General features: G+C 47.1%; 1 protein-coding gene across 1 annotated transcript; it reads right to left on the bottom strand.

Moving 5' to 3' along the window:
- Nucleotides 1–1,849: 1,849 nt before the first annotated feature.
- Nucleotides 1,850–10,793, bottom strand: LOC144148512 (uncharacterized). The gene is made up of 4 exons (XM_077680035.1): nt 10,776–10,793; nt 9,195–9,371; nt 3,368–3,490; nt 1,850–2,028 (listed from the first exon to the last, which is right to left on the bottom strand). Exons 1-4 carry the CDS (start codon nt 10,791–10,793, stop codon nt 1,885–1,887), a joined length of 462 nt encoding a protein of 153 aa, XP_077536161.1. The 3' UTR covers nt 1,850–1,884.
- Between the last annotated feature and the right edge of the window lie 4,226 nt (nt 10,794–15,019).

The raw sequence follows: 15,019 nt of genomic DNA, 5'->3' as shown, positions 1-15,019 counted from the left end.
ACGAAAGTGTTCCAAGGAAGTGTGCGGGATTACTTTTAGATGCGACGCATCTCTTCCTTGCGGGTATGTCCCTCCAGCGTCGTTGTCGCGGCGTTGTCCGCATGCTCACTGCACATGCGCGACTCTCCCCCCCCCCCCCCCCCTCCGGCTCCTGTCCTTTCAAAAGCGGGAATATAAGCTGGGAGCGCATGGCGCCGGATCAGTCCAGCGCTCGCTCTCGCACTTGACTTGACTTTGCTTGACGATACCTCCGTGCAAGATCTTCCTGACGCATTCCAACACCAGCATCAGTCCAAACGCTCCCCCCTCGCTTGCCGAAGAAGCTATCAAATAAAGTGGTGTCGACAGCAGACGGTCGGAGAAGTGAATCGACCTGCGTTTCGTCAGCGCCCATTGATCTCACAGCCGAGTTCTTTGTACCGTCTACAGCAATGGTCAGGCAAGTGAAGAACGTCTCAGACTCTTTCCGAGTCAAAGCGAGATGACCGGGAAACACAAGAAATAGCGCAAGGACAGCCTGCTTTCAGCGCAAAATAAGACGACTCAGGGTAGGCAGGCACTGGCACAAAAATAAAAAAAAAACAAATATCCTGGCTCGAGGCAGCGTTGTGATGATACAAGGCTTTCCCTTTAGCCTACAAGATGTGTGCCCCCGACATCGAAGAGCCTTTCATCGCGAGACATGGTCCAAGTTGCACCAACCCTATAATTGAACACCAGCAAGCCCGACCACTTCGCCAGGCATGTTATGGAGCCAAGAGTCGCGTCATCCCCGACTCCCCTAACCAACACAGGCAGACTAACCGCTTATCGTGGCGCTCTATAGAGTCGCGAGTCACGGCACATCGTGCAGTGATGTACTTTCCCTTGTTGTTGTTTTGTTTTTGTGTGCCCACTTCATTAAACGTTCCCAAAAATTCAGGATGCAGCCATTCACTTGAAATGGACTTCCGGCAACCAATGTAACACTGGAAACGAGCCGGCACACCTCATGGCACCTTTGTTACTTCGTACACCACAGAACTGTCATGCGGCACCCGCTTCTCTTTCCGGACCTTCCCTTGGCGATACGGTCGTTCAGAAACGTAGCGGCAAAATGCGGCGACGCCGTCACCTCAAAGTACAGACCCTCCAGTCGGATCCACCCTGCCGGTTCTGCCACAGACGGCCCGCTCCGGCACAGCGGTCCCGTCAACGTCCGCAACAAATGGAAAGGTGCAGGCGTCACGACGGGAAACTTGACAACACCTCGCCTGCAACTCCTTCCCCAACCCCTGTGCAATGACGGTTGAACCACTGCACACCACCTGTTTTTCGACTCTGCCGCACTCTCCAAGGGATGCCATAGGTGTTCGAAATCAAGTGCTCCGTGTGCGGGGCGGTCATGGGTAAGTATTCAATCCCATTGGACGCTGCTTTATTACTCTGATTCCCCTTTCAACGAACGAGAAATTCGGCCCCTCTCTTCCAAATGAATTCATTCATTCACGTATTTCTACTATTGAAGCTCTTTCTATCAAAATCTCTGTTCCAACACAAGATGCGCGTGAAATTATGGGATCATCCGCTGCTGAGAACACATGATTTCTCTCGTTATGGGGCGGATAAGATATTCCCGCCTTAGAGATATTGGCTAGCGACAAGTACGGTGGTATTGATAAGAAACCCTTATGTGTTACCTGTGTTTACAGTAACTGTGTTTACCGGTTATCTCTATATATGTAGCACATGCGAAGGAGTCGCGGTTGATTTCTTGTACAACACTTAAGTATGCCTGTAAAAATTATCGTCGACATTGGGAACGTTGTGAAGCACTCTTTTTTATTTGGCCGGCATATAAATTGGCTTTCTAGAGATATGAAGATGGATTTATTTTAGAGAGGCTTAGTACTGCTTGAACAGAGTTTTGATCTTGCTGACCCTATCGAAGAGATTTGCGAAGCAACGAAGAGGCAGGTCCGTCAAGTGCACGTTGAACAGAAGCAACGACAACTGCTTCCGAGGGCCCAGGCCTTTGATGAACTCTACCTGCACACGTGAACATTTGACGAACGTGCAAGAACATGATTCACGCGTGAGCGTTTGCAGATACATTGAACTTCTACTGCATTTGTATTCTAAGACATGGATATCATTGAAAACGCCACGACAAAATACAACCTCGTTCAATCTGAAAGAACTAGCAATCCGTAATCTTATCAATTCCAGCCGCACAAGTCGCTATTAAACCCCTTCTCATGCACAACAGAAAATAGTTTGAAGCACTAGAATTTCTCGCTACACATCAGCAGCAACAGAAACACGGAGTAGTGACAAATTAGTGGTAACACGAAGGCATAGTCATGAGTGAGTTCACTGCACATTGGTATTCAAGTGATTTGATAAAACGCAACTATGGGCCCAAAAAATTCGTGTAGTCATATTTTTTGACGGTGGGTTCCGTCAGCGTGGCCGAAAGTTTCACAAACAATTAAGATGTTACTTCATCGATACCTCGCCCTGAGTGGCTAGGGAGTTTCCACTGATTCATCTGTTTCCATATTGTCTAGATTAATGAATCATTGTCGGGGATCACAATGAAATCGGCATCTTTGTTATCGGAACAGAAAATTGATCGTAAGCAAACACCCTTGTATTCCGGCCTGTTTGTACACTCACGTCGATTTGGCTGCCTAATGGTGTATTTTTGAGCTCAACGTATTAAGGCGGAAGACCTACTACGGTGCATCTTACAAAGGGATTGATCACTTCGTAAGTGACCTTCTGCGGCCCGCCAACAGCTGTGAATGTTTCTCTTTTCTCTCGCTCATTTGATCACTCGCCACTGCCTCGGCCGACTGCGCGTGCGCTTCAGCACAAGCCATCAACTACGCGACGGTTTAATGGCTAATTCGCCTGCGGTTGGTTCCTCAGTAACGCGTTCGATAACACGCAAGGAGGGCTGCCTTTGTCTGGTCTTTAGCCAAAGCGACAGGATGGTTTCATTCATCCACTAGGTATGGGTAGACGTCAACCGCCGGCGAACTTGCACAAAACACTTTGGGCATGTTCTTTAGTTCCGCTCCTGAGAGCTAGGTTTACAAGTGTTAAGCCTCCGCCATGTTTTCCTTCAAAACGACGATAGATTGCTGCATGCCGTAAGTAACCAAACTATAGACGATTAACCTCAAACCTGCGAACTGTCTAATGGGTAACGAGGGCAATGCGCTTCTCGTGTTAACAAGGCGACTTGGTGGTGCACAAGGGTCGATAGAGTTCTCCCAAAAAAGCCTCTTTAAATGTACCTTAGGCAACATTCATGGTTAGTTAAGTTTACTCAAAAGGTGAGAAACAATGAGGGCCAGCATCTTATGCAAGCGAAACTTACCTTCTCTGCGACGGTTTTCACATTGTCGCCGAAGAAAACATGGACCTTGTTGTGCCCCATAACGTATCCCGCTAGAGTAGCTGAATTCAGTTGTTCAGCAAGTGCCAAATCCCTAGGGCATACCTGGAACAAGTGGTGCAGGTTCGTATGCTTACTGCATGCTCATGGTCCCCATGATGTGCACAATATCAAGTCAAGTGAAGACAGGTTTGCTTACCAGACACACAAAAGCGCCTATCCTACTTTAGTCAGATTACTCCCCAAACTTTCAGCATGGGGCATGAACAGCATCTGCCTCTGAAGACTTGTGTAAGTCAACGAGCATTTGAAAGAAAAAAGGAACGTGAGGGGAAGGCAGAGAAGGAGCGACACTGTGGGCAGATCCAAACCACGTATTTCTAGGAGGTCGTCCGTGTGCCAGCTGCAATGTATGCAGCGAGGATTTTCATGCATTTTGAAGTACTTGGGCCCAAAGGATGGCGACGGCATTGAATTTTTATCTGGCGTAGCTCGGACTCCTGCATCCTCCAGATATAGGTGTGAAGGTGGGGAGATGGAAAACTTTTTTCCGATCCCCTCCATATGTGGGAATCAGCGTAACTCATTGTTCTTGTAGTGGCATACCTGGGGTGTTGATCGTGCGCAGCGTAAGGCGACGGAAGACCACGAGTAAGAAACAAACTCTACAAACAGTATTTTGCAAATACATGGTGTCGTGGGGTCTATTTCTTACCAGTTGTATTCGGTGCTTTTTTTTGGATACGAATGTTAAACCATCCCCAAATTCCGTCTTGATACCTGCAGTTAAGTACTGGCGTGTGGCCTTTCTTTAGAGTCATTGTTGTGCTTGGCGTGGTTTATGGTTCCTTAAAATGGTCAGCAGTGACTAGTGAATCGAGAAATATGACACATAAGGTAAAACGTTCAACATCTCAATCTTCCAGGCGAGAACCTCAGCTCCTATTGTAGAGAAAACGCGATACACGCCGAAACTACGTTTTCCTAGATCGCTGTGCAGCCAGTCACTCCCTCGGCTGGCCCATCAGGTGTCGTACACGGAGGTCAACGTTAACTTCTGTTACTTCCCCGGGCGCTCCCCGCTAGCCGCTTTTCCGTAAAGGTGAGGCGGGATACGCGGAGGTAGTGTTATCTTGTGCACGATAAGAACTGGCAACATACCGTCAATCATCCCAGCGGAGGTGGCCCTGGTAGAAGAGCCAAAGAAAGCTTCGACTTAACGGGAAACTTTCTATGTCTCACTGATAGCGTCCGTGCATAACCCACACCCCACTGCAGGAAAGCCACCTTCCTCTGACAAAAATGATGGTTGCGGGTGAAATGATGAAAAATAAAACTTTTCCTGGTGGAATCGTACCTGGGTTCCTTGCGCTATAAAACAGATGTCAGTCCAATGTCGGCGTTCGGACATGGCTGTAGTAGTTTGGATTTGGCAAGGGGAGCATGGAAGAGCAAAACCCGACAGAAAAATCATCCACCCCTCGATCAAGCTCGTTGCACGGAGGGGTGCAATAATTTAAAACAGATTTTCGTGCCCACTTGAGCAATTTGCAGCCGTCGAAGAATAGTTCTGAGTTCCGCGCGTCATCCTGAGCCGGCATGCGGCAGTCTCAGAGGCCCTAATCTTGGATGACTATATAAAACTAGGACTCCTTACAACATGTTTGGAAGGGAAATTCAGGAAGTTGTACTGGGAAAACACAGGCTGACAGATAAACGAGGTTAATTTAGAGCGCCTGAGATTTCCGGCATGCATAGTTTCGTTTAGTGAGTATGCAGAACACCTAAAAATTGTTTTGCACCCTCACTCAAAAATCTCGGTAGTAGGATTAAAGATAACTACGAATAAAGTGCAAGTAAAGATTAGGAGAAATGTGCGAAGCACCTTGTCAAACACGCATAACGAAATGGTAGAACCGAAGAAAGGACTAGTGAGTGCCGTGGGCCGGGTTTCAGCGTCATCCCAAACACACAAAAAGAAATTCGCTGCATATATATGGTATGGGGAGCGTGAGGCACAAACACGCCCATTCCACCATCCTTGAATGTAATGGTGTGCAAGCAGTGCGTACTGCCATGATAAGATATGGTGCAGACGCTAGGCGCCTTACTTCGCCCGTGGGAAGACAACTGCAGTCATCGCAACGAGCCATGTAACATAGAATTTTAGAAGTGGAATGTAGGGACGCGGAAAGACAGTCTTGGATCAGGGACAAACTCTGGTGTAAGTGTCGCAAAGAGTCGACAACATGCTGTGCTTCTGTGCAACCATGACCTTACTACTTCTTACCATCCTCAGGCCAACGACCTTACGGAATCGTTGAACGGACTTTAACAGATACGCTTTCCATGTACGTTTCTGATGAACTTTGCGGCTGGGACAGTGCTTTGAATTAAATTACATTCGCGGATAAGCCTTTCCATTGCGATACTGCCAGATTTTCTCCTTTCATCTACCTCTTCCGTCGACAAACGACATTGCCGCAGGGCACCTTACACGAACAAACCCCGCATGGGATATGCACAAGTTGCCATCGCCTAAGCTGACTTTTCCAGCGACAGAGCGCGCACCAGGCGCACTCTATCCTGCAATTCTAAAAGTCCCGTTACGATCGAGAACACAGAACATGCTACTTTATGCCCTGATACATTACTCGTGCTCCTCTGGTGTCCAGCACTCCAAGTAGGGTGCTCTGAGAAGCTTCTCGCCCGTTTCACAGCCACTATTGCGTCCTGCACCAAGTGATGGAGGTGAACTATGAAGTCACCCTGTCATTCTGTCTGCTTCATTTCGCCCTCCAAAAACTGACACCGTCCATGTAATATGATTTAAGCCCTCCTGTTCAAATGATACAGTTCTCCACTGCCCAACACCGAGACGGCACTCTCCTGGGTGGGGGTTCCTGTTACGAGCTATCGGATAAATTCGCTGTAAAGAGGACGTTAGACGCACTGTGCTGAAGTGAGATCACCATCAAGGCGGGAAGATGAAGAGGACGCCGATGGTGACGCAGGTATAGTTCGTTCCCTTCCTTGCGCCCGCTCTCCTCCACTGTGCTTTCTGTAAACATATAATTCTCAGTGCCACTACCCCGTGCCAGTATCATAGAATAAGAAATAAAATAAAGTTGGGCTCGACATGTTTGCCTTGAAATGGCAACCACTCGGCCGCTAGGGTAACACGAGTGGCTACTGCGTGATGAGTATAGAAGTACACAGAAAGCACTAGCATCTTGGGGGGGGGGGGGGGGGGGGGCGTGGCGACGTATTAAGATTGGGGGCATAGAATGGTCTTGGGTAGCGCATGATCGGAGAAATTGAAGGTTTCTGGGAGAGGCCTACGTCGCGCAGTTGTTGTTTGAAATTATGATGATGATGGTTAGAAAGGGGAGGAGCTAAAGGCGTAAAGAAGAAACATAGAAGTAGGAGGAGGAGGTACCCATGAACACTGTGGCAAAACCATCTGAGGCGACATATTACACCTAACTAAAGCCCTACGGAAGTTACCGAAGCAATGCACGATAGTGTCGCCAAAGGCGCCTCTTCCACCTTTCGACACCACCGCCCCGACGGTGCAACTGGCGCCCATAAGACGCTTTTCCTTTCCTGTTCCCCCAGGACTCTAGCATGAACCCCTTCAGCAATGTTGCTTTTATATTCTTCGGGATGATACCTGACTGAGAAGGCGACACATCGCGTTGTTATCAGCGCCTTCTTCGAACAATACCCGGAGTATGAAGGTGCGAAGGATACAAGTCGGGGCTCCAATACCTGAAGAAGGCTACAAGTCGGGTATACAAGTCGGATATACAAGGATATGAAGGATACAAAGGATACAAGTCAGGGCTCCACTGTGCACTGAAGAAGGCGGTGATCAAAAACAATGTGAAGTTGCGAGCATTTACTGCAGAAATAACTTTAGCAGCAGCACTTTAGCCGCCACACGGCATCTCCTTTCAATCTAGGCACTGCCGCCTTGCGAACGCAAACGTCTTGCGCCCAGAAAAGTTGTGTAAGCCTATACCTGATTACAACAATATGTTTGCAATTATTGCTGACATTAGACTCAAAATATTTAAGATTGTAGGATGTTAACTGCTGGGATCCCAGGCATTCTGATTCAGAGCTGCACTGCATGCAGGTCCCCTCACCCCATCAACTTTGCCACGTGGGCGTCCCATGTGCAGACACGGCCTATAAAGTTCGCGGACAAAGAGTTAAGTCAGGCGGTCCCTGTTGGTATGCTTTACTTCTGGGGTCGATAAGCCTGATGCTAAACGCCACGAACCTATTTTTTATTCTTCATTTATTTATTTACAAATACTGCAGGCAGCACTGCTGCCCCAGCAGGAGAGGGGTTATTTTACCTGTGTTGGAAGCAATTTTTCAAAACAGTTAACATTAGTACACTGAAAAATACATTAAGGTAGCGCGTTCCATTGTTCAGTTGTGCAGGAGAAATGCGACATTTGAAAACGCTTACTTCTACTGAAGTAGGGGCGTACAACTTTAGAGTGATTTAATCTGATTGATCAGAGTGGTGCGGGATGTACATACATATCTCTACATAAACCCGTTTTACTGTTATACAAAAGAAAAAAAATTTAAGCCTTGCAACCTTTCGACGCAGGTGAAGTGGTTCCAATTCCAGCGGCTCCAACATGTTTGTAACAGATGACGAGGATCGGTAGTCATGCATTATAAATCTTGCGGCGAATCGTTGTATCCTCTCAACCCGGGCAATATCTTTGAAATAGAAAGGGTTCAATACAATGGCCGCGTACTCGCGGACTGGTCTGATCAGAGTGCGATACGCTTCAAGTTTTGCCTTTTTCGATGATGTTCTCAATTTCCGTCTCAAAAAGCATAGTTTCCTGAACGCTTTAGCGCAGATATTGTCGATGTGGGCATCTCATTTAAGATTGTTTTTAATCGTTGTACCTAAGTACTTCGTAGATGAGACATTCTGAATTATTTGTTCACCAATTTTGTACACATACGGTAGGGGATTTCGCTTTGCTATTATTGTCATGCATACTGTTTTAGTAAAACTGATCCGCATTTTTCTCCGATCGCACGAGTCCGCAAGTTTGCAAATGCTCTCATTTAACCCCATCTGGCTTGAGATATCCTTAATAACCGAATAAACAACACAGTCATCAGCGAACAGTTTCACAAAAGCAGTATCATCAATACCAGCAGCAATGTCATTAATAAATTTTAAAAAATAATCATGGTCCGAGCACAGATCCTTGAGGAACTCCGGACATGACACTCATATGGTTAGATCGAAGAGATTTACATTGAACAAACTGTGTACGATTTAGTAAATAGGCTTCAATCCAGTAGGCCAGCCTTATGTGGCACATGGTCAAATGCTTTTGATAGGTCCAAGAACACTGCGTCAATTTGAAGGTGGTTATCTAGAGCTGATGTGAAGTCATGAATTACAGACACCAGTTTACTTATAGTAGAAATATTCTTACGAAGACCGTGGTGATATTGAACAAAAACATTTTTGACTCGAGGTGCTGGATTATGTCGCCGGCTACTATGGGTTCGAATATTTTGAAACATGTACTTATTAGTGAGATTGGTCTGTAATTATTAGGATCTTATTTATCACCGGATTTGAATACTGGTACAACCTTGCCTGTTACCAACCAAGTCGCTGGGTAGCATACACTGAACAAGAGAGGCGTTAGAGTACACAGAGGTACTCGGAGACTAGGTCCGAGTAGCCTTGCAGAAATGCCGTGGGTTTTCCCTTTTTATGGAAAAATTGCACGCTGCAGAGCCCGCAACTGACCATGCTGGCATCTGACACTGGGCCGGCGGACCAGCAGGGTTCGTAGGCAATGTCCTTGGGGGTCCTGGATTCGTGCCTGAGTATGTAGGTGAGCACGCCCATCTCGAGAGACAGGCCAACGACGGCACCCTGCTTTTGGTACTGGAAGCTCGCCTTCACCAGCTCTCCGTGCCGCTCCTAAGAAAGCGCGCAGCCACGTTAAGTGTGCCTTATTGCCATTGCAGTAAGAGGATAAGTGGGGCAAAATGGGCCCCCAATGGGGCAGTTCCAGTTCTATGTCGCGCGGAACGGGTGCTCGTGAGAATACCAACTAATGAGCCGCACTGTAATGCAGTCCTGTGGTTCAGCTTAAACACAATGCACTGGAGTGAAACATTCCGGGAATTAGTACGCCGAGCATGCGATTTGGTTCGAAAGTTCTCACTTCCCTGATGCACAATGCATTGCAAGCATGAAGTTTAGCATTGTGCATTGCAATGGTGGGCAAAATGCTGCCGTTTCCTGATTTCGCTTTGCTAGAACCCGGGATTGGTTGGGCGAGTGCACTGCGGTGCAGCTGAACCACGGCACTGGTTTAGAGTGAATTCACAGGAGATGCTAGATCCGAGACAACGACAACGGGAGGAGGAAGACAGCCTAAGCTGTTGCGAGCTAAAACGTGTATTGTGACGTTTTTGCCCTTTTGAACTTGTAGCTGCGAGAGCGACAAATTACGAAACGTGGTTCTCTCGTCTACAAAGGCCTCGTTTAACGTGAAACATTACAGCCATGTAATGCCAACGCTACAAATTAGAGCTGCACATTCCCCATCATGCTTTAACAAAATCTTTCTGGAAATATCTCTTGTCAGTATGGCGCCATCAAGACATTCCTCTTGGAATCGCTTAGCAAAAGAAAAGGCAGTCATATATCACCCAGCTCAATCCTCCTCGGTCCTAGCTAGCTAGGCTATTTATGCATTGATCTACAAGAAACCTAAAACTGACCATATCGCCTCAAGTTTAAAAATCTGCGAACACCAGCTGCCAAAAGAAGCCTGTATGAACAAACGTAGTTATATCTGTCAGTGTTTAAACCTGCCCAAGGCAGAGAGAACCGTCCCGTTTTAACGCAAAAGTATTAGTTACCTTGCTTGGTCAAAACTTCTGAGTTAGGCCAAAATTACCACCCACAAAATGTCTGACGAATGAAAGAAAAAATTCAGTGCTATTTTACTTTGTGAAGTTGAAGGGCCAGTGGCGATGTTTGTGGGTTACGTCGTGCCTGGGAGCGTTAAGCTGAATTAATTGCAATAACGACGTCTTGCGCTTTCCGCCATACGATATTCGTAGACTGGAAGGGTATCGCATTGATCCTTGGCACCTGAGGCACTATCGTCGGGCGTTGTCTGCAGGCACCGCGCTTGCGCCCATTGCAGCTTTTTTTCCTTGATGAGTAGGCTTAGCATGAAACACCAATGTGGGAAAGCCAGTTTACAAAGACCCAAGTTACCAATAACCAAGGACACCAAGGGGAAGCGAGACACATGCACACTCCAATCTGGAAGGCAGCCAGGCCTAGAGCATACACCGGAGAACGTACAGACATAACTTGGGACATTGTGAGAAGCGATTAAAATTCAAACAATAGAGCGAACAATTTTGTAGAAGCCAAACATAGACCCCGTAAGCGGAAATATTTAATCAGTAACAGAAATATGCAGGAAGGGAGAAAGCCTGATGAGTGGATAGAAATTCAAAGCTAACTTGGGCGGGAAGAAATAAACGTGTAGACTTCCCGCTTTTACGCCTACAGACAACCTTCTCAAGCTTGGACTCCATAACACCTTGAGCGAAATTCTGGAAGCGCAGCAAGCAAGCCAACTAAATCGACTAGCTCTAACTCCAACGGGCTGGGTGGTTTTGGACAAACTGGGCTACCCCATCCGTGCACCATCTAATGCGCCTACCCGGATCCCATCAAACATACGAACCAACATCAAAGTAGCCCCCATTCCAAGACACATGCACCCGAAATACAACAAAGGGAGAAGACAGGCAAGAACAAGATACTTAAGCAATAAATTCACCGACAACCCGGATGTCTATTATACAGACGTCGCAAGAAATCCCGACCGCGAGGCCCAGGTTGCAGTGGTCGTGGGTCCCGAATTAACATCAATCTCAGCGGCAACAGTCCGCACAACCGACACCGATGCCGCAGAAGAGACAGCCATTGTCCTAGCGGCCACCTCCAGGAAAAAGCAAATTATTACAGTCATCACTGACTCTCAACAGGCGTGCCGGCATTACCTATCAGGACGAATATCTCTGCATGCGCTCACGATTCTAAAACACGCCAAAACTCTCCCAACCATTCACATTGTTTGGACGCCTGGTCATGCCTCCCTCCCCGGGAATGAGGCGGCTCACTCCACTGCCCGCGACATTTTACACCGGACATTCCCAAGGGAGGCCGACGACACATCTCCAATCGCCTCGTCCAGCCAGTCAGTCCCAAAAACATACACGGACATCTTATATCATTATCGCCGGGAGCGCCTCCTTTACCCTCCTTCTCACCAATCACTCAATACACAGGACTCTCGAATCTGCCGCAGAATCCAAGCACAGACTTAATACAACATGGCAATTTTGCATCATATTTCACCAACTGTTTTTCCCTACAACTGCACAGCATGCAATACACCAAACACCACCTATCACCTCGTATGGGAGTGCGTCAAACATCCCAACCCAATTCCATCACCTACATTGCTGCAGTGGGAGCACAGGCTGACCAGCTTCCAGCTCGAGGATCGGGAGTACCAGATCTCCCGGGCGAGGGCTGCTGGGGAGCCTGAAGGCGGCCTGGACTGAGGCCACCACCCGCTCACCTTTCCCCCTCCTCTTTCCCTTAAAAATAAATGTTGTTCCTCCTCCTCCTACCCGAGACTCACCTGCGAGGCTTAGATCCCCACCTGTCATAGATAATTATGTCTGGGAAAGTTGCAACAGGACCACAGGAATGAACAGAAGGTGAGGTGTTCGCATGCTCATTAAACAAGGGACCGACTGGCAGAGAGTGCATGAAAGCTGCAAAGAGCATCTAGAGGTTAGAGGCACGATAGCGGGGGAAAATACATGGTTATAAGTTGTGTATATGTGGACCGGAAGCAGTGCTAGGGAGGAAAATGGGGAAATGGTAGACTGTTCAAGAAGAGATATAAACGAGTTCAACGATTCGGGTTAAATAATCTTAGTAGGGGTTAAATAAACTTAGTAGGGGATATGAATGCCCACATAAAAGATTTGGATGGATACACAAACCACAACAGATCATCTATGCCTAGAAAACCGGCTTGTAATAGTAAACACGGAAAACAAGTCTGATGGACAAATAACCTGGGCAACCGGAAACGGACAGTCCTGCATAGACTATGGCCTTCTCCGAGACAGTATACGAAAGGTTGCGGGAAATGAGGATTGATGAATATGGAACAGACAGCTTATGAAGCGACCACAAGTGGCTTACCTTGCACTTTGGAGGCGCAACCCAGACAAATTTAGAAATAGGTACGACCGGATGGAGTAATTTGGACAATGAGGAGTTAAAGATCATCGCTCATATGTTGGAAGATAAAAGCAATAAATACTCAGAAAATATTGGGATCACGATGAATTGCTTGGGTTCATAAAGTGTAATATGAATAAAGCAAAGCTACGGAACCCATAGAAAGGGAAGAGAAAGCCGATAAGCTTTTGGAATAAGGACATAAAAGGGGTTATTGACCAGCGAAAAAAGGCGTCGAAAGAACATCCAAAGCAAAAACAACTGGTATGGAACCGTGGGTAGTAAAGGAAAAAATGGAATATCTACGTGGAAAAAAACTAGAAGTGTAGAAAATGGTGCAAGCAAAGATCACGCAGAAAAGCGAATAATGAATGGCAGAAATACGGGAGAAGGACAAAAGCTCATCCAAAAATTTCGGGACCATGTAAAATCACTAAGCTAAAAAAAATTACACCATCTGCCCGTGGGGAACACTGATCACGATGCGAAGCATCGTGGCGGTTCCGTGTGGTTCCATTGTGTTGCCGTTATGTTGAGTGATCTGGTTTTTACCAGCGCCAGAGGGAATTCCGCGTCCGGGCCCACACCGGTGGCAAAGGCACGCAAGTGCTGTTGTGTTACGGTGAGTAGGCGGTGGTTAAGTGACCACTATAGTGAACACTATAAGTGACCAAACTCACCAGTGATGGGTAGACTTCGTGCTTGGTTGTCACCGAAGTGGGAACAGCATAGCAGTCCTGTTCTGTTTCCAGAGCGCCAACGGAGCTTATGGCGATGACAGTATCGGCCTCGTAATCGCTGCAACAATGCGCGTACGACGAAAGTGACCGGGCGTTGTTCCTTAACAGTATAGTTAGATTTCAAGGTAGATCATTTTTATCGATGTGGTTGGCGCGACAAAGTACAAGCAGAACGCAATATTTTAATTTTTGTCCCCGATGCCCAGCAAAACGCACGAAAAAAGCGTGGAAGCTGAGGCATAACACTGTATAACGCAAAAAAACATTGACGCATGTAAACGTTCCACATGACGACAACGTGGGTTGTAGGATGGAAAACAAATGGCAAAAACTTGTAAACAATGAAATTTCGAAATACAAAAAACGACTAATGGAGATTGCTTTCAGGACATTTTTGTTAACCTGTGAAGAACATTAGGCAGCACAGAGGGCGCGGGAAAAAAACAAGGGATTTTGCTGTCAAGTTTACCTAATTGTTACACTTTCAAAAGCTGACCTGAGTGCAGCATGAAGAGAATTTGTGATCTTGCTCTGCTTTATTCAAAAATGCCATGAAAGTTCTGCCATGAAACTAAAGGTAACATTTAAGCAAACGCAAATACAGTTGTGGAGGTCCGCGGTGTTTGCCCGTGGCCATGTCAACGGGAGAGTTTGCTTTGAAGGACTAAAAGGTAGAATGCCGAAAAAAGCATCTAAGCAAATATATCGGGATAAAAAAGATTCAAATCCCTGTATGTCCATAATAAGCGGCACAACAAGCAAATGTGGGATCACTAGAGACACCCGCCGCGGTGGCTCAGTGGCTAAGGCGTTGCGCTGCTGAGCACGAGGTCGCGGGTTCGATTCCCGGCCGCGGCGGCTGCTTTTCTGTTGGAGGCGAAAAGCAAAAACGCCCGTGTGTACGAGATTTCGGCGCACGTTAAAGATCCCCAGGTGGTCAAAATTAATCCGGAGCCCTCCACTACGGCGCGCCTCATCGCCTGCGCTGCGTCGGCGCATTAAAATCCTACAATCAATCAAATCAATCACTAGAGGCGGGTACACGGTTTATCTACTTTACCAAGGCATCCGCTACAACTAAGCTCCACAGGACAATACATGGGTTTACGTTTGTGAGGGTATTGTAATCGACATGTGTGTCGCTCTTTATGAGGTGGAAAAAGATTTCTTATAACACAGTGATTATCGGCTGCCAGGTTGAAAAACAATGTATTTCAAAGAAGGTGTAGACAGCTACGCGAACCGCCTGTCCTTAACTAGGAGGCCCTCTTCACGGGAACTGGTACGCATGCGCGAAATTAATGCCGACTTGGGGAAGACATGGTCTCAAAGTGGGTAAAAATTTCCGGGTATTTCATCTCTGTGTAACACGTTTCGATGACGTATACACGCTTTAGTGGCGTCGGCGTGCAGCGCGCATGCGCCGAGGCCTTTGTCTCGACTCTGTATATTCACCGTGAACTGTGAATTCGCTGAGAGCTTTGCGTGATTAGCTTTCCCGTTTGGTCACGTGCTTCCGGTTTACAAAGCGGT

Source organism: Haemaphysalis longicornis, unplaced genomic scaffold (assembly GCF_048455015.1).
Source record: "Haemaphysalis longicornis isolate Haplotype H1 unplaced genomic scaffold, Haemaphysalis longicornis Haplotype H1 scaffold_8, whole genome shotgun sequence".
NCBI lineage: Eukaryota > Metazoa > Arthropoda > Arachnida > Ixodida > Ixodidae > Haemaphysalis > Haemaphysalis longicornis.
This window is presented reverse-complemented; position numbering and strand designations above follow the sequence as displayed.

Coding starts and splice junctions, on each gene's coding strand:
- LOC144148512 (XM_077680035.1), bottom strand. Junction 3,491..9,194: donor CAGTGTCAGATGCCAGCATG/GTCAGTTGCGGG, acceptor CACTTGTTCCAG/GTATGCCCTAGGGATTTGGC. Junction 2,029..3,367: donor TGAAAACCGTCGCAGAGAAG/GTAAGTTTCGCT, acceptor TCACGTGTGCAG/GTAGAGTTCATCAAAGGCCT.